This window comes from Coffea arabica, chromosome 4c, assembly GCF_036785885.1.
Source record: "Coffea arabica cultivar ET-39 chromosome 4c, Coffea Arabica ET-39 HiFi, whole genome shotgun sequence".
Classification (NCBI taxonomy): domain Eukaryota; kingdom Viridiplantae; phylum Streptophyta; class Magnoliopsida; order Gentianales; family Rubiaceae; genus Coffea; species Coffea arabica.
Window position 1 is genome coordinate 10,843,645 of NC_092316.1, and position 22,352 is coordinate 10,865,996.

At 35.0% G+C, this 22,352-nt stretch overlaps 1 protein-coding gene across 1 annotated transcript; it reads left to right on the top strand.

The window, feature by feature from the left end:
- Window positions 1-820: 820 nt before the first annotated feature.
- On the top strand, window positions 821-2,450 carry LOC113738942 (F-box/LRR-repeat protein At3g48880-like). Its single transcript, XM_027266207.1, has 2 exons — window positions 821-1,236; window positions 1,919-2,450. The coding sequence occupies exons 1-2, from the start codon at window positions 821-823 to the stop codon at window positions 2,448-2,450; spliced, it is 948 nt and encodes a 315-aa protein (XP_027122008.1).
- The last annotated feature ends 19,902 nt before the right edge of the window (window positions 2,451-22,352 follow it).

A 22,352-nucleotide genomic window follows, 5' to 3' on the forward strand; every position in this document is an offset into this window, starting at 1 on the left:
TTCTGGGAAGTAATAATGTCATTTAATTAATTGCAAAGAAGGAAAACTGTATGTACAGTAGAATACATCTATAAGTCTCTTTTATCAACTTGTGGGTAGCTGCTAATCGGAGTGTTAATTATGGTTTTTATTTTTGTTTTTGTGATTTATGGGATGTTAAAGACATATCAATCTAACCTTTAGATTTTAATTTTTTTTTATGATCCTTGACTAGGTACATGTTTAGATCTTCAACTCTGTATGCGAAGTTGTTGTTAATCTTCTATATATAAACAGAAGATCAAGCTTTTGAATTGAAGTTTTACAGTGAGAATCATACGCCATAAAACTTACTTAGATTACTAAAATTTTTGAAATGCAGAGTTTTATTTAGGTTTTCATTTTCACTGATTTCATTGGCAGTTTTCTTTTACTTCCCCCTGTGTGTTATTAACACATATCAATTTAGCTTGTAGCTTCCAATCTAGTTGATGGCCATACAGCACATGTTTGTCTTCAACTCTACATGTGGAACACTCATTTAACTAAATCACATACTATGTTAGTAGGCTCCTATGATAAGATTGTGAATCTTGATCCAATTGGCTAAATTTGTTGCTAGCCCGAACGTAACAGAAGGGCAAGATTCTGAATTTTGATTAAAAATTTTACAATGAGAGCCTAATGCCTTAAAAAAATTTCATACATCACTAAAATAATTTCTGCATTGCAGATTTTCCCTTTTATTTCACTTTATCTGATTGACATTTTTCTTTCATGTCCCATATGCGTTTGATGACAAAGTTTTGATTGATTGAAGAAGAAGTAAGCAGACAAAAAGATGGCCAAGAGACAAGCTCGTATACGTATAGGCAAGGGTAAGGGTAAGGGCAAGGGCAAGGACAAGGGTAAGGCTGAGGAGCCAACACAAGGATTAGGGAGGATGGATGATTTGGACAGCAATATGCTCTTACAGATCTTTGCTAAACTAAGTCTGATGGATCTAGTTATTCGTATTTCTGGGGTTTGCAGCTCCTGGAGGTCAGTTTGCTCTGAGTCAAGTGATCTGTGGAAATCTTTAGATCTAGAAAAGTTCAAAAGATTCTTCAATTCCAAGAAGTACTCAGATGGAGAAAATGAGCTTGGTTTAATGTCCTTCAAGAAAGCTTTGAATCTTGGAGGCCGACATGCAGAGAAACTTATCTTTGATCACTCACCTGATGTGACGGATGAGTTGTTGATCTTTGCAGCTCAAAGGTATAATGCTCTCCCTAATTATCTGTCTCTACTTTTTCAAGTTTACAACTGTTGATAGAAATTTTGCAATGGTGACGGTTGTTATCACATCTAATTTGCACGTAACTTTTCATGTTAATACGTTCAAACACAAATATTGCACCCATTGTATTTAGATGTTTTTAATTACACTTTTTAAAAAACTAACATTTGGGGATCCTCTTAATGACTGCTCATTAGACGTCCGTTAATCAAACTGTTGTTTACAGTAGATTAACTAAAAGAGAATCATTCAAAAAGTTGACAAAATATATGTTGTTTGTTCTAGGAACATTGTAATATTAAGTTATTTTCTTAGCATGTCAACAAATTTTTTTTTTTTAAATTTTCTTAGCATGTCAAATGCATAGCAGAATGTTTCAAGATATAGTAGTACTATCTAAATCTGTATAGTCTGATTGGTAACTAACAAATTGTAACAAAATTGGAAAATGTGCTTTTGTTCTAAAAAATTTGGAGAGTCGAAAGTTGCTTTAAAAAACATGTTAATAGTATTCTTTTTTTTTTTAGTGCTTGTTTTATTCTATGGAATGTGATACTTTGTTATGAAATAGTTCTCTATGCAATGACTTCAGGCCTTTTTTACATTTTTAAACTTTGAAGCCAGACATAGAAGAAACTCACGAACAAATTTTTTCTGTAGATGCCAAGGATTGAAAGAGATTATGCTGCCGTCTTCATATTTTTGTACAAGTCAAGGACTAACAAGAGCTTTAGAGTTCTGGAGAAGCCTTGAATCTCTTACCCTAGAATTCTATTTTTGCGACTGTCGTTATAACATCTTCCAAGTAATCGGTGCAAATTGTAAGAACTTGACTACACTCAGGCTTCGCTCTTGTGTTTTCTATCATGAAGTTGCTGCTAGCTTGGCTGAATCCGTGCCAGGATTAAAGGTGCTAACCCTTCGATGTGCTGACATAGAGAAGCAAGCTGCGGAAGTTTTGCTAGACAAATTGGAAAACCTTGAGGAGCTCTACTTATCTCTGAGTCCAACATCAAGTAAAACACCTTTTGCTGAACCTAGATTTCTTCCACCGCTCAAAGATGAAGCAATGATCCAGAAAATTACCAAGCTTCGAGAATTCCATTTTTGTATAGGATATTGTATGCCTTGTATTGCTGTAACCATGGGAGAATCATACCTGCAAGCTTTAAATCTTCCTCCACCTATTTAGTTCGTGTGATGGATTCCAAGACAATATCATATATGTATGGTTATGCTTCATCAGTTTGAATAAATTGTCGTGAGAGTATTTGTATGACAAATTTGAAAATGTGGTTCAATGGTTAATATATAATCAACTTAAATGCAGAATATTGTGATTAATTTGAATTAATGTGCAGTACCTATGTATAAAAGAATGTGCACTATATGTGCATGTTTAACGGCCTATGTATACATATAAAACATATATAAACGTACATAAATAGATACACACACATGCGTATGTACGTATACACACAGATAACATTTTGTTACTTGGTTATTTAGTTTTAGTAGGGAAAAATGGAATCTTTCCAGAAATTGTACCCTCCAATTGTACTCTTCTGTTCATATATTCAAAATAGAGGAACAAGTGTAACATACTGACACTTAACAAGAATGGTCCTCAATGTTTTGGATACAGTCTCTTGGCCTAGCACATGAGTTTGGACTTGTTGGGAACAATGCTATATAGAAATCAAAATAAATTTAATAGTCATGATGCTTATGGAAAATTTAGAAAGGAATCCATATAAGATTAATAACAATTTTTTTAATGAAATCCACGGGAATTTCAATTTTGAATTCTAATGCAATTGCCCGAGTAAAAATAGAAGAACCAAATTTTGAATTATGATTGAAATTTTACAATGAGATTGGAATGCCTCAAAAGATTATTAGATTATTAACATTTTTGAGCAGAATTTTTCTTTCATTTGATTGGCAGTTTTATTTTATGTCTCCAAGTATGTTGTGATCAAAGCATTTTGATCAATTCAAAAAGAAGAAGGACAAATTACATTTTACCCTCCTGTGGTTTACTCTTTTTTTACATAACCCCCCTATGGTTTCAAAAGCTATACATAACCCCCTCATGGTTTGGATTAAAGTGTCAAAGTGACGGAAATTGTCACGTATAACGGAACTTCTAAAAATGTCGAAATTACCCTTATAAATACATGACACATTAACCCCGTATGCTTTTTATATTTTACCATATAACCCCCTTATGGTTTAGTACTTTACCATATAACCCCCTTATGGTTTAGTACTTTACCATATAATTTTCAAAATATACACATAACCCCTCTTGGTTAATAAATAATTTTCAACTTTACATAAGAGTAATTTTGACATTTTAGGTGACGCCGTTACGAATGGTCATTTCCGTCACTTTGACACTTTAATTCAAACCATAAGGGGGTTATGTATAGCTTTTGAAACCACTGGGGAGTTATGTGAAAAAATGCTAAACCACAAGGGGGTAAAGTGGAATTTACCCAAAGAAGAAAGCAAGCAAAACAATGGCCAAGAAACAAGCTCGTATGCTCAAAGGTTTGGACTCGTGCAAGGAAGGGGCAAAGGCAAGAGTAAGGTGGAAGAACTAGTAGTAGGATCAGGAAGTACGGATGATTGAGATTGCATTATGCTCTTTCAAATTTTTGCGCTTCTGAGGGTGATGGACCTAGTTGCCTACATTTCTCGGATTTGCAACTCTTGAAGGTTGCTTTATTCTGATCCATGTCTATGAGAAACTATAGATCTTGCTATGTTTAAAAGTTGCTAGATTGAACGTTAACAGAAGAACAAGATTCTGAATTTTGATTAAAACTTTACAATGAGAGTCAGATGCCTTAAAAAATTCCTTACATCACTAAAATAATTTCTGCATTGTAGATTTTTCTTTTTTATTTCACTTTGTCTGATTAGCATTTTTCTTTTACGTTCCCATATGCGTTTGATAATAAAGTTTTGATTGACTGAAGAAGAAGAAGTAAGCAGACAAAAAGATGGCTAAGAGACAAGCACGTATATCCAAAGGCAAGGTTAGGCACAACGGCACGGCCGAGGAGCCAATACAAGGATTAGAAACGATGGGTGATTTGGATTCAAATATCCTCTTTCAGATCTTTGCTAAATTGAGTGCAATGGGTCTAGTTGTTCGCGTTTCTGGGGTTTGCAACTCTTGGAGATCACTCTGCTTTGAGCCAAGTGATCTATGGAAAACTTTAGAACTAGAAAAGTTCAAAGCTACTTCAATTCCAAGAAGTACTTAGATAGAGCAAATGAGTTGAGTTTAATGTCCTTCAAGGTGGCTTTGAATCTTGAAGGTCGACACATAGAGAAACATATTTTAATCACCAACCTGAGGTAACAGATGAGTTGTTGATCTTTGCAGCTCAAAGGTTTTACGTTCCACCTAATCTCTTTCTGCTTTTCAAATTTAGAATTATTGATAGAAATTTTCTATCGATGGATACTTGTTAGTGTACCTAAATTGCACGTAAAGTTTCATATTAATATATTCAATCACAAATATTGCACCTCTTATATTTAGATGCTTTCTCAAATTAATTGCACTTTTTGAAAAAACGAACACTGGAGACCTCTCTTATTGAGTATTCATTGGATATCCGTTAATCAAACCATTGTTTATAGTAGATTGACTAAAAGACAATCATTCAAAAGGTTGACAAAATATATGCTTGTTGTTTTAGGAACATTGCAATATTAAGTTATCTTCTTGGTGCGCCAACAATTGAATTTTGATTAAAATTTTACAATGGGAGCCAAATGCCTTAAAAAATCCCTTACATCACTAAAATAATTTTTTGCATTGCAGATTTTTTTATTTCACTTTTATCTAATTGGCATTTTTCTTTTATGTTCTCATATGTGTTTGATAACAAAGTTTTCGTTGACTGAAGAAGAAGTAGCAGACAAAAAGATGGCTAAGAGACAAGCTCGTTTGCGCAAAGGCAAGGGTAAGGCTGAGAATCCAGTACAAGAATTAGGAATGATGGATGATTTGGATTCCAATATGCTCTTACAGATTTTTGCTTAACTGAGTGTAATACATCTAGTTGTCCTCATTTTTGGGGTTTGCAGCTCTTAAAGATCACTTTGCTCGGAGCCAGTTGATCTTTGGAAAACTTTAGAACAAGAAAAGTTCAATAAGTTACTTTAATTCCAAGAAGTACTAAGATAGAGCAAATGAATGCAGTTTAATGTCTGGCTTTGAATCTTGGAAGCCGACACATAGAGAAACTTATTTTTTTATCATTCATCTAATGTAATAGATGAGTTGTTGATCTTTGCAGCTCAAAGGTTGAATGCTCTCCCCAATCTCTTTCTATGCTCAAAGGTTTATCTTTAATAGCATTCCTGATGTAACAGATGAGTTGTTAATTTGCAACTCCAAGTTATCCTGCTGACTGTTTTTAGTCATTTATCATTTTTTTTTCTACTTTTCAATTTTAGAAATGCTTAAAATAAAGGGCAAATTCCATTTTACCCTGATAGGGTGCAATTTTATCATTTATTTTATTATTAATCTCCCCTATTACCTGACCCGATGTGGATTAATTGTTGGATTCTACTCACTTTTAGTATTTGACATATATTTCAGGGAGTAGAACGAAAATACCATAACAAGTGCCAATTTGACAGTTATCAGGAAAGAATTCAAGTAACAAGCATCCAGTGCCATTTTTGGAATATCAAGACGTGACCCTTTTTGATAATTTACGGAAGATAGCATAAAAGAAGAAAAGGAACGAAGGGCTGGAGTCTTTTTTCTCTCGGGGGGTCCTCTCCTCAAGGGGAGCTGCCGGACAGATGAGAGTCAAGGAGAATAGGAAATAGCAATAGGCTTTAGATAGAAACAAGGTGGGCAGAGGACTAGCAGTACGTTTTTAGCTTAGCTTTTAGTTTTGACTTTTTCTCTTTTCGACTTATTGTGTTCTTGCTGCCATTGGATGTGAAGGCAAAGAAAAGCAATTGGGCATTCTTTGTAATCTTGACTTTTCCTTCATTGCCGAAGTGAATTGAACTTTCCCAATTTCGGATGTCAATGGCCGCTACTGTTGCTTCGATTTCCTATGGGTCTTTCGCATCAAACATGAACTAATTCCTTCACTCTAGTCAAGGAATAACGGAGACTTTGGTTCGCCTAAAAATTATGAGATTGATTTAATTTTATCTTCTTCTTTTATTTATTGGTATTCGCATATCCTTTGATTGCAGTATTTATAATTATTTAATTAATTGATTGATTTGAATCCGGATAATTGGTTAACTTGATAATCTATTATCAATTAGGGCATTAAATCCGTAATTGTTTAATTGTCTTGAATTAGTGACAACTGGCATGATTAGATTTGTGTCAGGGGGATACGCGGGCTAATCTGAGATAACCCTGGTAGTGCGTTATTTGGTTAGAATAGCGCTCCTCTAATACGTAAGGCAATTAGGGAATTAAATCTTACGAGCGTACCTAGAATTGTTTTTCAATTAGAGTAGTGGTTAACGGGCGTACCTTAATCACCGACACAGTAAGGAGAGGTTGACTGTCATCGCTTGTTTGACACTTATAACATATTTATTAGTATATAATTGGAATTACCTTTGTTTCAATGATTAATTAGGTGAACCATTGTTGAAGTTATTTCTTGACTAGATCCTTATAGCTAGTTTGGGAGGATGGAAATGAAAAGAAGAGAAGAGAAATGATAAGTTAGAAAAGAAAAGAAAGGATCAAAGTTTCTATCTAAATTGTTTGGAAGTTTTAAAAAAGAAAAGAAAGTGAGTAGTTTTCTTTTGTTTGGGAGTTGAATGCAAAGGAAAGGAAAAGATACTTAAACAAATTATTTTACAAATATGCCCTTTCTATAAACAAATGTGAGAGGGATTCATCGGGTATTAAAATGTTTTGTATCCGGATTTTAAGGATAATTTGGTCATATTGAAAAATTTACTTAAACTTCTGTCCGTTCCTTCCCTTTCCGCCCAACACTGGGCTGAAAGTTTTCCAAAAGATGAAGTGCAGTGGAATCTTTCCTATTCTTTTCTTTTCTTTCTCATTTTAACTCCCAAACAATGGAAAAACTTTTTTATCCCTTCAAAACCTTTCTTTTCTTTTCATTTCCATCCTCCCAAACTAGCTATTAGTTATCATTTATTTGATTTTAGTAAATTGTTATTTAATTTTTAGCAGCTTCTTAGATTTTATTTGAATTTCTCTGTTTGTCATCTTTTGCACAAAAACACCCCCTGATTACTGTGAATTTGAAAAGAAACAATTACTCCCAATCCCTGTGGATTCGACCATGCTTACCATTATACAAAAATTAACTTTAGTTGAGCAGGTTTTTATTATTGCACAGGCTGACAACCTGTCAATTTTTAGCGCCGTTGCCGGGGACTGACGCTAGTTATTTGTTTCTTTTTGAGTTCATCTTGTTTTTATTTTTTTATTTATTTTTCTATTTTTTATATAGTTTATGGCTGCTAACATTCCATATTTTGATGATAGACTGGACTTTATTCCTGAATGGGGTTATGAGACTCGTGTTTTTCCTAATGATCAATGGGTTGTTGCAAATTGTGGAACTTATTTTGTCTCAAGTTATTCAACCGACACATGCTCCGCATTTCAAGATAATTTAAGTATTCCAATTAATACTTTTGGAGATTTTTCACCTCGATTTCAAACGTGGTATGACCCTTATCCAAACAGGTATGATCAAGGATGGTGGGATAATTTCAATTTTAATTATGCGACCGAGCCAATGGATTTTCAACAGTAAGAGTCTCAGCAATCATCCTGCGTGTCAGGTATGTCTCTTGAAAAAATGATGGAATTACTAACTGCTAATTCATATCGATTTCAACAGGAGATACAAGCGATGGCAGATCAAGTACATCTATTGACATCCAGGATAACGCGATTAACTTCTCACCTTGAAGAATTGCCGCACAAACCAATATCAACCTTGAGGAAGATGAGAATGCAATTGTCCGGCCAAATGACATGGAACTGCAAGAGTTTCAAGAAAATAGATCTAAAGCTGCAGTTGAAAAGGAAGTTGAAGTGCAAGAAATGAGACTCCAGGATCAACTCGTTCAAGTGAATGAATCCAGTGAACAATCTCCAAATGCGGTGACATGTCCTCCATTCCTTCATCAATATTCTCCTGACTCTTATTCTTCAATTCTTGTTAATGAAATTGATTTTATTATACCAAAAAATTTTGAATTTCATGACAGGAATAAATTAAGAGTGGCGATGACAAGATATCTTGAACCAATAAATGCAAGTGAGGGAGGAGTGAATGGAGAATTCAAATTATCGTTGACTTGTTTGGCGCCATTTACTAGTCCAGAGAAGACCGTAACTCGTGTGTTCAAGAATTACTCTACTTACGAGAGCTATTAGGATTACATAGAGAATGAAGCACTAAAAAGAGCCACAAGATTTTATTCTTCCTAAACAAATATGACAATGTCTAGCCAAAGACATTAAAGAAATGCGCTCATTGGGAGGCAACCCAATTTCTTTTAGTTGTTTGTTCGGTTTTGTTTGATAGTTTAAATATGTTTTCCATGGATTTGACCGATTTTTTGTTTCAATTTTTGTTTTTTGATGATTCATAGGCATCTCTCTGACATGACGCGCCCGCGTCAATTGGCCGCGTGGCACAGTGCGATTTCCTGGTGCTTAGTAAAAAGGGTTTCGATTCCCTTGACCTGCCCGTGTCAAGTCTCATGAAGAGCTCATGGTCAGATTCGTCAGAATGGATTCTTGTCCTCATAACGTGCTCGCGTCAAGTAACCTGGAAAACTCCTCATTCCGTGCCTTCTTGACGTGCCCGCGTCACGTTCGCGGGAAAGGTAAGTATTCAAGACTCGAGAAAAATTTTCAATTTCCTGTTAATTTCTAATTTTGAATTTCAAAAATAAATTTTATTAATAATAATAACAAAAAAATAAAAATTTTTTATTAAAAAAACTAAAAAATGTTAAACAAAAACCTATTTCTTTTTCTTTTTCCTTTTCTTTCTTTCTTCCTTTTTCTTCCTTTTTCTTGTCTTTCTCTCTTCTCCCTTGTTTCTTCCTCTTTCTCTACGCAAAACCTCTGTCCGCCGCACCCATTGATCCGCTGCCATCTCCTCTGCTGCCGTGCGCCGCCACTCTCCGTTTGACCACCGCTTCTTCGATCCACATCACCACATCTCTTTCTCTCTCTCTCTTTGCCCACCTAGCCTGCGCGTGCGCCGCCTATTCTTTCCCCCTCACGGCTCTCTCCCTCGTGCGCTCAACCTCGCCGTGCGGCACCCACGTGGCCATCTAGTCAAGTCGCCGTCGTCGATACCACCATCGCTCACACGCTGCCACCACTAGTTGTCCTTTGGCCGCCGACATCATTCTCTGTCACAGCGATTATTTGGCAGCTTCCAATGGTGAAGAGTCTTGCATTTGCTGGTTGAATTGAGTTGGGATGTCACAAAACTTGGTCGCGTACTTCCATCACATCGATTTCCGTGCACCTTTCCCGTCTACCCTTTCACCACTCGTGAGGGAAGTTTCGTTGCCTTCTTCATTTTAATTGCTTTATTTCCTCTATTGAGGACAATGTAGGATTTAGGTGTGGGGGGGAACAAATGGGGGTGCTAGCATTTCTAGTTTTTAGATGTTTTTCCTTTATTATTATTATTATTATTATTTAGTTTGTTATTTGGCCATCTTTCGTGCATTTTCTTTCTTTCTTTTTAGTGATTAGCTCACATGTGTATGCCAAGATTTGATGTTAGATTGTTACCTCTATTTTTACTTTTGCCAAGTTTTAATAATAAGAATGTATCAAGTTAATGTGGTTGAATCCAAGAACATCTCTTTGGTGAATATCGGTGATTGTTTTATTCTTATAATTTTTGGTTAACTTTCTTAGGCATAGGGAATGATTGTTGGGATTTTTATGTGAATTGGTCCAGTTATTAACCTCAGTTCTCCATGTTTGAAAATGAGGCTAGCTGATGTAAATTCTCTTTTGATTTTTGTGTTATTTTGAGTTTTGTGTTATTTGGCTCTAAATAAGAGTTGATTGTACTCCGCCAGTCTTTACTATCGAGTAACCGGGGATTTTCATCAAAAGTGTCGATTCTCGCTTCAAAAAGTAGTAATTGTTATGAGTACGTGGTCACGTGGCGATAGAAGCTGAGTAACCGGGTTTTTTCATCTAACAAATATTAGAATTCGCGTCAAAATGCTCCAATAGCTAGTGACTAAATCTTTTGTTACTATTGAGAAAAGCAAAAAAAAATTAAAAAAATAAAAAAAAGAAGAAAAGTGGAAAAATGTGATAAAAAAGTAAAGGTTGTGTTAGTGTATAATAATAGTCAGCTTGCCGATTTATAGATTAATGTTGAGATTTTGGTTAGTAGTTGGACCATTTGCTGATAAATGTTGTGCGTCATTCCTTCTTCTTAAATTAGTTAACCTGAAATTGGAGGAGTTTGTGGTTTAGAAGCTAACCAGAGTGATGTTTCTTGGATCTTGATCACTGATACTTGATATATGTTTTTCCTGGTATCTTGGCAATTTGGTAGATGGAATGATAGCCATTATCAAATTTTGGTGTTTGTTTGCTATTCTTATGCTTGAGGACAAGTATGGTTTAGGTGTGGAGGGAATTGATAGGGTGCAATTTTATCATTTATTTTATTATTAATCTCTCATATTACCTGACCCGATGTGGATTAATTATTGGATTCTACTCACTTTTAGTATTTGGCATATATTTCAGGGAGTAGAACGAAAATACTATAACAAGTGCCAATTTGACAGTTATCAGGAAAGAGTTCAAGTAGCAAGCATCCAAAGCCATTTTTGGAATATCAAGATGCGACCCTTTTTGGTAATTTACGGAAGACAGCATAAAAGAAGAAAAGGAACGAAGGGCTGGAGTCTTTTTCCTCTCGGGGGGTCCTCTCCGCAAGGGGAGCCGCCGGACAGATGAGAGTCAAGGAGAATAGGAAATAGCAGTAGGCTTTAGATAAAAACAAGGTGGGCAGAGGACTAGCACTACATTTTTAGCTTAGCTTTTAGTTTTGACTTTTTCTCTTTTCGTCTTGTTGTGTTCTTGCTGCCATCGGATGTGAAGGCAAAGAAAAGCAATTGGGCATTCTTTGTAATCTTGACTTTTCCTTCATTGCCGAAGTGAATTGAACTTTCTCAATTTCGGATGTCAATGGCCGCTACTGTTGCTTCGATTTCCTATGGGTCTTTCGCATCAAACATGAACTAATTCCTTCACTCTAGTCAAGGAACAACGGAGGCTTTGGTTCGTCTAAAAATTGTGAAATCGATTTAATTTTGTCTTCTTCTTTTATTTATTGGTATTCGCATATCCCTTGATTGTAGTATTTATGATTATTTAATTAATTGATTATTTTGGATCTGGATAATTGATTAATTTGATAATCTATTGTCAATTAGAGGATTAAATCCGTAATTATTTAATTGTCTTGAATTAGTGACAACTGGCATGATTAGATTTGTGTCAGGAGGATACGCGGGGTAATCTGAAATAACCCTGGTAGTACGTTATTTGGTTAGAATAGAGCTCCTTTAATACGTAAGACAATTGGGGAATTAAATCTTACGGGCGTACCTAGGATTGTTTTTCAATTAGAGTAGTGGTTAACAGACGTACCTTAATCACCGACACAGTAAGGAGGGGTTGATTGTCATCGCTTGTTTGACAGTTATAACCTATTTATTAGTAAATAATTGGAATTGCCTTTGTTTCAATGATCAATTAGGTGGACCATTGCTGAAATTATTTCTTGGCTAGATCCTTAGTTATCATTAATTTGATTTTAGTAAATTATTATTTAGTTTTTAGTAGCTTCTTAGATTTTATTTGAATTTTTTTGTTTGTCATCTTCTGCACAAAAACACCCCCTGGTTACTGTGAATTTGAAAAGAAACAATTACTCCCAATCCCTGTGGATTTGACCCTGCTTACCGCTATTTACAAAAGTTAACTTTAGTTGAGCAGGTTTTAATTATTGCACAGGCTAACAACCTGTCATACCCCCCTTGTGATTTAACGCTTTTTTACATAATCCTCCTATAGTTTCAAAAGTTATACATAACTCCCTTATGATTTGGATTAAAGTGTCAAAGTGACGGGAATGACCATTCGTAACGGATTCATCTAAAATGTCAAAAATACCCTTATGTAAAGTTGAAAATTATTTATTAACCAAGGGGGTTATGTGTACATTTTGAAAACCATAAGGGGGTTATATGATAAAATATTAAATCATAAGGGGGTTATATAGTAAAATAAAAAAATCATACGGGGTTAATGTGTCATATATTTATAAGGGTAATTTCGATATTTTTAGAAGTTCCATTACGAGTGACTATTTCCGTCACTTTGACACTTTAATCCAAATTATGAGGGGGTTATGTATAGTTTTTGAAATTATATGGGGGTTATGTAAAAAAATACTAAATCACGGGGGGATAAAATATAATTTGCCTTAAAATAAATTGATTAAAGAATGATTAATCTTTCTACACTATTAGTATGTATACACTAACGGGTCTGAATATATGCCTTGTTATCTTAATTTGAATTTGAATACTAAGCTTTGCATATGTGGCATGCATCTAAACCTATAAATGTATATATTATTAGTGTATAAAAGAGTAACATTTAAAAGGACATATTTCAAAAGATCGAGAGTATGTATCTTTTGGTAAAAAATTATCGAATTATTTTGTTTGCACATCAAAGCATTTCACATGATTTATGATTATACCTAATAACATTTAAATCAGAAGTTAAAAGCATAAAAAAAATTCAGATATAGAACAAATCTATTTAGGCCTAAACGATTATTAAATAATTGTATTAAATTTGAATGTGTGCTCTTAATTCTCAAAATTTTGCATAATCAAAAGTTGTTTCCCAAAGCATGTTGATGTGGTTCTTTTAATTAGTATTTGCAATGTAAATTGCACTGAATAACTTCTCAAGATGATTTGCCACTATAAGAATGCTTGAAAATTTTTCTCTAAGAAATGACCATTAGTTCCCGTTGGCATTTTTGAACTTTGACATAGAAGAAAATAATAACTTAAATTTCTTAGTTGTTGAGATTTGGAATAGGTACTGCCATCTTGATATTTCTTTGCAATCCAAGGACAAACAAGAGGTTTAGAATTTTGGGTATCCTTAAATCTTTTTTCTTCTCATTCTATTTTTTTTTTGTCTGTTCTCATGCCTTCTTTCAAATTAGTAGTGTAAATGGCAAGAACTTGACCCATGCTCAAGCTTCTTTGTTGTATTTGTCTTTGTGAAGTTGCTTCTATCCTAGTTGAATATTTGGTAGGATTGAAAGTGTAAACCCTTTGAGCTATTGAGATAGAGAAAAAGTTGCGGAGATTTTGCTAGACCAATTGGTAAACCTTGAGGACCTCTACTTATCCCTCAGTTCAACTGGATTTGTAACACCTTTTAGAGAATGTATATTTCTTCCACCATATTCATTATGAAGCAATGGTCCAGAAAGTTTCCAAGCTTCGAATATTCCATTTTTGCATAGGATATTGTGTGCCCTATATTGCTGTAACCATGAATCAACATCCCTGCAAGCTTTTAATCTTCCTCCATATATGTAGCTCATGCTATGGATTCTAACACGATATCATTTTCATGCAATGGATTCTAACACAATGTCATTGTATGGCAAAGCTATATCAGTTTGAAGACTGTATCACAAACTCGATCACAAACTGCTTGAAGACTGTCACTTATTCATTCAACTGCAATGGAGAAATCAAAGGCTTTGTGACTCCAGAAATTGGAATACGACAGGGAGACCCTTTGTCTCCTTATTTATTTTTAATATGCTCTGAAGGACTCTCCAGTCTGCTGAGGAAAGCTGAAGATAGTCAAAGGATCAAAGGACTGAAGATCAGCAGGCATGACCTGTTCTTACTCATTTTTTCTTTACAGATGATTCCCTCATCTTCTGCAAAGCTGACAAGCAACAGGCTGCTGAAATAATGAAAGTCCTTAAAATCTATGAAGCTACTTCAAGACAACTGGTCAATCTGCAGTCTTTTTTAGCAGAAACATGCACAGTGAGCAAAAGGAAGAAATTTGCTAAGCACTGGGAGGGATGGTTGAGGCAAAGCAAGGAAAATACTTGGGACTTCCAATGGTGATTTCCATAACTAAAGATCAGATATTTGGCTTTGTAAGAGAAAACATCAAAAGAAGACTTCAAAACTGGAAAATCAAATTCCTCAGCTTTGCAGAGAAAGAGGTAATGCTGAAGGCAGTTGCTCTGGCCATGCCAACGTACGTCATGTCATGTTTTAAGCTGCCTAGAAAACTCTGCAAAGATATAAGTGCTTTGATGGCTAACTTCTGGTGAGGAGAAACAAATGGCAGGAACAAAATGCACTGGATTTCTTGGGAAAGAATGACACGGAAGAGAAATGAAGGAGGTCTTGGTTTCAAGGACCTTAAAGCCTTCAATAAAGCATTGTTAGGGAAGCAGATATGGAGGATCCTTACCAAGCCAAACCTTCTTGTTAGTAAGGTGTTGAAAGCTAAATACTTCCTTAAAGAGTCCATTCTACACTGTATCCCTCCCAAAAATGCTTCCTAGATATGGCAAGGATTAATGGGAGCAAGAAGTCTACTGGACAAGGGTCTGATCAGAAGAATTGGGAATGGAAGGAGTACACGAATCTGGGAACATAAATGGATACCAGAGACAATCACAGGTAAGCCCACTACAAGTAGACCAAGTAACTGTGAGCTGGAAAGGATGGACGAGCTTATCTGTCACAACAGATGGAACAGGAGCACCATCTTTAGATTGTTCAACAGATATGATGCTGAGAGGATTCTAAGTATTAATCCTGTTAGGGAGGGAAGACAGCTATTTTTGGCAACCACAGGCTGGAGGAATGTATACGGTCAGCTCAGGTTACAAAATCCAGAGGGAGAAAAATAATAATGCAAGGAAATGTAACTCAGAGGAAGCTGGCTCAAGTTATACAGATGGGAGCCAACAAGTGACACAGATGTGACACAGATGTTGAACACATTCTGGAGGCTCAACATAAAACACAAGATTAAGCTCTTTATCTGGAAATGTATACAAGGAGCCTTGCCAGTTAGAGAAGCAGTGTGTGAAAGAACAGGAATGGGTGATCCTATGTGCTGAACCTGTGGAGAGGCACAGGAAACAATTGAACATTTATTGCTAACATGCCCTCACACGGTGGACATATGGAAGGCAACTCCTATTCAATGGGATGGGGCTAAGGACCAGCAGGGAGACTTCAAAAGGTGGTGGCTTAGAATCTCAGAAGCAAGGGGAAGACCAGAAGGAAGGGAACATGTTGGTCTGACAGCAAATATTTTGTGGTAGGTGTGGAAAGATAGGAACAAAAAGGAATTTGAGAGCTTAACTAGATCCACACCATTGAGAACAGTAGAAAGAGCACATAAAGAATGGATGGAGCAAGTGGAAGTGGAGAAATCAAAAGGTAGAAAGAGTACAGAAGAAACAGTCCACATGCATGACCAACACAACCAGGGCAATGAAGCTGAAGGAACAATAGTCATGGACTTGGCAACAGCTACAATGAAAGGACAGAACAACCTGGGCATTGGAGTCACAGTTAGGACAAGTTCAAGCACGAAAATAGTAGAATGGAAGTTGAAAGAAAGAAGCCTGGGGAACAAAGTACTAGATGCTGCGCAAGCAGTAAAACTAGTTTTATGCAAAGCTCTGCAATATCAGTGGAGTAGAATCAGGCTCAACTTAGATAACAAGGAGCTGTTGAAACAAATAGCACAAGCACAACCCCAGGATAGTAGAATGGCTACATTGCTGGAGGATATTGCTAACATGTAGAGACTGTTTTGCATGTGCTCCTTTTGTTTGAGTAGGGAAGAAAATATGATAAACAACAGAAAACTAAGTGCTGATGCCTTAGGCATTATTGTGGATGAGAAAAGGAATCTTCCTCAGTGTCTTTGAACACTTTTTATACAGTTCTCTCGAGCCGTTGCTCGTACATGTAGCTTTCCTTACTATAATGAAAATCTCCTATCATTTCGATAAAAAAAATAATATCAGTTTGAATAAAGTGTTGTCAGAGTCTTTGCATGTAAACTTTAGGAAAAATGGATTAACATATAAGGAACTCAATTGTAGGACATATATTGTAATTAATTTGGATTTGTATACAGTATATGTGTACAAAAAGAGTGCATTATTTGTGTATATATATGGAAACAAGGCCCAATGCCCCTTCAATTAATAATCGGGTGAACTTTTGGCGCTTCAACAATTAAAAGTAAACTTTTGACCCCAATCTATTAAAAGTACTAAATGTTAGGCCTTTCGTCAATTCCAGCAATTAAGAATGACAGAAAACAACATCATATCCTATCTACAAGGAATTAGCAAGGGTATTCTTGTCTACACGTCCTCAATGACCATGTTGACCTCTATCTTCTCCGCCATGACGGCTGTAGCTCTATCCACGAGAGCGGCGCTGCTAGAATCAGGTAATAAAGTAGCCAATAAAGTAGTTGAACAACTCAAATCCATCTAAAATTAGCTTTAAAAAAATGCAACAGTCAACAATATCGGGTATAAAATCAGAATTTTTAATTAAGGACACAAATCAGAAAAAAAAATACACATACACATAGAGAAAAAGAAGGGAAGAAGGAATCAAATACAAAGATGAAGCAATCGAATACAAAGATCCAAACATACCTTTTTGAATTCCTCCTCCAAAGTGCTGAGCTCGCCACACTTTACAATCCCTGTTATTTTTAAATAATAAATAGTCGTATAATTTAATTTACATAGAAAAGCATTTCCAAGAAGATCCGAAAGTTTTTGCTATGGAGGATTGTAGATACATATAGAGTTTTAAGAAAATATGATGACACTAATTCTTCCATTTTCAAATAAAAAAAAATCTCACTAACTAAATTCAAGACCCATGGGCTTTAACTATCTCGGGACAGTAATTAACAATCCTTCCACTGACATGACTATCTTTCCTCATTTAAATTCCTTGCTTTTGTATTTTGGTTTTTTTCCTTTTCCTTCTTTTAGTATTTGAGAGAGAGAGGGGGGGGAGTTAGCAGGGAGATGAAGTCTTCCTTGTGGCATACAGTAGCTGAATTAAATTCCTTCGTTTTATATATTGGCTTTCCCCTTTTCCTACCTTTTGTATTTGAGAGAGAGAGACAGAGAGGGGTTCTCTATCGATGAAGTCTTCCTTGAGGCTTATAGTAGTGGTAGCAGTAGAGAAAGATGAAGTCTTCTTGATTGTTATTGAAAATGACACAGGAGTAAAGAAAAGGGGGTGTAAAATGTTCCTTCAATTAGGTTTTTTTTGCTGCCTTTCACTCGAGGAATTCTCATGGGCGGACAAGAATGCCCTTACTAATACTCGTGGAGTGCATGTGATGTTGATTTCTGTCATCCTTAACCACTGGAATTGACAGAATGCCTAACATTTAGTACTTTTGATAAATTGAGGGTCAAAAGTTTATTTTTAATTATTGAAGGGTCAAAAGTATGTTGACATTGTTAGGATATCAGGCCAACTATTTGAAATAGAAAAAAAAATCAATAATTTAATAAAAACGATATCTATCACGAACGATGAGCAACGCACAAGAATTAATGTAGTTCGGCTTAATCACCAAATCTATGTCCATGGAGAGAAAAACTTGTTCTTATTATGAGAGAAAAACATCACAAGATAACAACTTGATTCCCAAACCCCAACTCTTATATAATTCTCTCACCTACTAAGAACTCTCTCACTCCTTTTTTTGTGTGTCTTTGTAATATGCTAATCTACCTATTTATAGAGGACATTATTTAGTCAAAAAACTAAATAACAATTGGAAACCAATATTAATTTCTAAACTTATACATAATAAGAAATAACATCTAAATCTTAAACCAAGTAGGAAATTGCTTGATTACTACTTCAAGTAACTAAAACCAAGTAGGAAACTAGTTACTTTTCACACAAAATAAGGATCTTGACTAAAATAAATTAAGCCAATTTCCTAACCAATCTCCATCTTGGCGAATATTTCTGTTGGCAGACATAGCAAACCATTCAAAAGAAACTCCATTTGCCTTTTTACCACCAAATACCCTGGTGCCTAACTACACACCTGAATCAAAAAGGTCTTGTTTTCAATTGATTTCAATCAGCAAATGAATGTGTATACCTAACCGAGTCCAACATCTAGTTGACTCGTGAGAGGGGTTTCAATTCACCCTTTCCCATAGCAGGACTTATTTTCTCACCACCATTTGCAATTTTAGAGCATTCTTGGATCCCCATCCTTACGCTACGCTCCCAATCCATTGAGGTATTCAAATGGTACAAATTACCATACTTCTTTTCCATCAACAAGACCGTCTCATCATATGTGATTTTCAAAACTCCACCTGCAGCCGAAAAATGGTAACTCTCGAAGTCTAACTAGTTTAAAGAAATTAAATTCCTTCGTAATTTTAGGACATAAGCCACACCACCCAAAGAATAAATCTCTCTATTCAATATTTTGATTTTCACCACTCCAACACCTTTGACTTTACAAGTAGATCCATCACCTAAGGACACAAAACCTGCCTTCTTTCTTTGGAGAGTATCAAAATAGTCTAACCCGGAGCAAACATGTGAAACACATCTAAAATCTAAAATCCAAGCATCACGAGAAGAAGTATTATTACCTTTGGAAATTGTGAGAATATCCCCACCCGATATATATCCAGCAACACCATCATACTTATTCTCATCATTTTTTTTACAAGGGCAATATCTTTTGATATGACGAAACTCATGACAACCAAAGTACTGGATTCCACCCTTTCTCTTGACCTTTGAACCACTCGCCTTAGATTCACCGCCAAGTTGTTTTTCTCTTTTATTCTCACATCGAGCAATTAACATAGTTTCTTGTGTCACATCCTGGTTTGCTTTCTTTGTTTTTCATGATCCAACAAAGATGACTGCATATTTTCGAACTCTAAAATGTCCTTCCTATACAATAGGGTCGTTATGACACTTTTCTAAGAATCAAAGACTGAGGTAAGAAGTAAAAAGACCTTATCTTCTTTTTTAATTTCTACGCCAACCTTTTGGAGTTGATTCAAAATTCTGTTGAATGTATTCATGTGATACATGAGACTGCCACTCCTCTTCCATCTTTAGTGTATAAAATTGCCGTTTCAGATGCAATTTCTTGGATAAGCTTTTGGCCAGATAAAGTTTTTCCAATTTTTTCCAAAGGTCTGCTGCAGAATTTTTCTCACCTATTACATCATTTATAATGTTGTCCGCCACGTAGGGTCAAATCGTGCTTGCACATCTTGTGTCCAACTCTTCAAACTCATCAATCTTCATGCTCTCTGACTTCTTGTTCTTTCCATTCAATGTTTTTGCCAAACTTTGTTGAACTAGAGCATCCTTCACTTTTCTCTGCCAAAGAGTGAAGCTTGTAGTTTCATTAAATGGCTGAATTGGAAACTATATAGTTCCAAACCCCATGGTATACTACTATCCACTCAGTTTCAAATAATTAACCAAAATCCCAACGGAACTCTGATACCATTTGTTAGGATATCAGACTAACTGTTTAAAATAGAAAAAGAAAAAATTAACAATTTAATAGAAAATAATATCTAGTACGAATGATGAGCAACGCACAAGAATTAACGTGGTTCGACTTAATCAGCAAATCTACGTCCACGGAGAGAAAAACATGTTCTTACTTTGAAAGAAAAACATTACAAGATTACAACTTGATTTTCAAACCCCAACTCTTGTATAATCCTCTCACCTACTAAGAACTCTCTTATTCCTTTCTTGTGTGTCTTTGTAGTATGCTAATCTACCTATTTATAGAGGATATTACTTGGCCAAAAAATCAAATAACAATTGGAAATCAATACTAATTCCTAAGACTTATATAGAATAGGAAATAACATCTAAATCTTAAACCAAATAAGAAATTCCTTCATTAATAATTCAAGTAACTAAAACCAATTAAAAAATTAGTTACTTCTAACATAAAATAAGGATCTTGACTAAAAGAAATTAAACTAATTTCCTAACAAACATGATTTATAATATGTACATGAACTTTGGGAACAATAATTTGCAATCTTTTGGGCGGGGGAAGTAGAATACATATGTTTAGAGGATAAGGACTTAATCACAGCAAAGTTTTCAAGGTAATGTTTCCTTTTGAGAAAATGGAGAGCTTAATCAAAAAAATATATAATGAATACCATAATATTAATAAATTCTTCATGCATTGTTTCAACTTCATTTTAAAGAAAAGCAAAAATAGGGCAAATTACACTTTACCCCCCAGTGGTTTAGTGTTTTTCTATATAACTTCACTATGGTCTCAAAAGTTGTACATAACCCCCTCATGATTTGGATTAAAGTGTCAAAGTGACAAAAATGATCATTTGTAATGGAGTAATCTAAAATGTCAAAAATACCCTTATGTAAAGTTGAAAATTATTTATTAACCAAGGAGGGTTATATGTATATTTTGAAAACCATAATGAGATTATATGGTAAAGTATTAAACCATAAGGGGGTTATATGGTAAAACATAAAGCCATATGGGGTTAGTATGTCATGTATTTATAAGGATAATTTTGACATTTTTAAAGATTCCGTTACGAATGATTATTTCCGTCTCTTTGCAACTTTAATTCAAACCATGAGAGGGTTATGCATAGTTTTTTAAATCCTAGGGGGGTTATATAAAAAAACACTAAACCATGGGAGGTAAAGTTTAATTTGCCCACAAAAATAAAGAAATAAATGAATCTCTTGTATTATCTATCACACTTTATTATATGATAAGTGACTATTTTATAGTATTTTTGGATGATATTTTATAATACTTTTGCAATATTATACGAAGAAAATGGTCAATTTTTGTTGGAATTAATTCTAAGTGCAATCCAATGCTCAATTGAGAAATTTGCCCCTTTTACTTGTACATTTTTTATATTTTTTTGTAGGAGTTGGAAATGGATTTCATTTTAGACAACAAATAAGCTTATATTATAATAATTGAATTCTTAAAATTCTCAAGGATGATGAGTTTCAAGAGTGATTAGAATCACTAGAAGAAGAAAATGAAGAAACTTGTCGAAAACAAAAATGTTAGGGGAGAAATATCTCTAGAAAGCCCATCAAAGAGGCCAATATGTAAGTCAAGAACCCAACTCTGATCCAAAAAATTAAGCTGTTAGGTTTCGGATTCTTACTTACATATTAATCGCTCTTTTTTCATTTTTTGAATTAATGTGGAACATAATTCTTTACTCATAAACCTAACAGAAAGTCGATTCAAATCCCTCTGAACAATTCTGCCAGTTTTTGGAGGAATTGCTTAGAGGGATTCGTGACAGAGAGTTAAATTGAAAAATCAAATTTCGAAGAAAAACAGGGGGAGAATCCGACCAATTTCTAGAGGGATTGCTTGAAGGGATTTTGATCAAACTTTGCGGCTTCAACTTGCACAAGTTGGTTTCATCTCCATTATTTCACTTCTTTTGGGGGACGAATTTGGTGACTTTTTAGCTGTAAAGGTGTGGATCTACAACCATCTTTTGAACCATTTTTTTCTATATAAACACATTAGCTTCAAGAATCGAAGAAGGGCTTGGAGAGGGGCAAGGAACACCACAAAAATGTGGTTTTTTAGCTTTTTGGTTTAGATAGTGTAGGATAGTTTAATTTTAGCTAGTTCATCATTTCTTGTGTATTAGTTAGATGAAGATGAAGTTGGAGGATGAAGAAGGTAAGGAGAGAGCTCATGTGACAAGGATTAATCTATGGTTGAAAAGGGATCTCTCAGGATATTTTCTCTTTGTTTTGAAGATAGAATGTATAGTGTCATATAGGCTACCGTAATTGTTAATTAATGTATCGAATGAAGGAGTGATGCCAAGTTGTCACTGGTTAAGTGGCACTA

Coding starts and splice junctions, on each gene's coding strand:
- LOC113738942 (XM_027266207.1), top strand. CDS start 821: ATGGCCAAGAGACAAGCTCGTATACGTATAGGCAAGGGTAAGGGTAAG. Junction 1,237..1,918: donor TTGATCTTTGCAGCTCAAAG/GTATAATGCTCT, acceptor TTTTTTCTGTAG/ATGCCAAGGATTGAAAGAGA.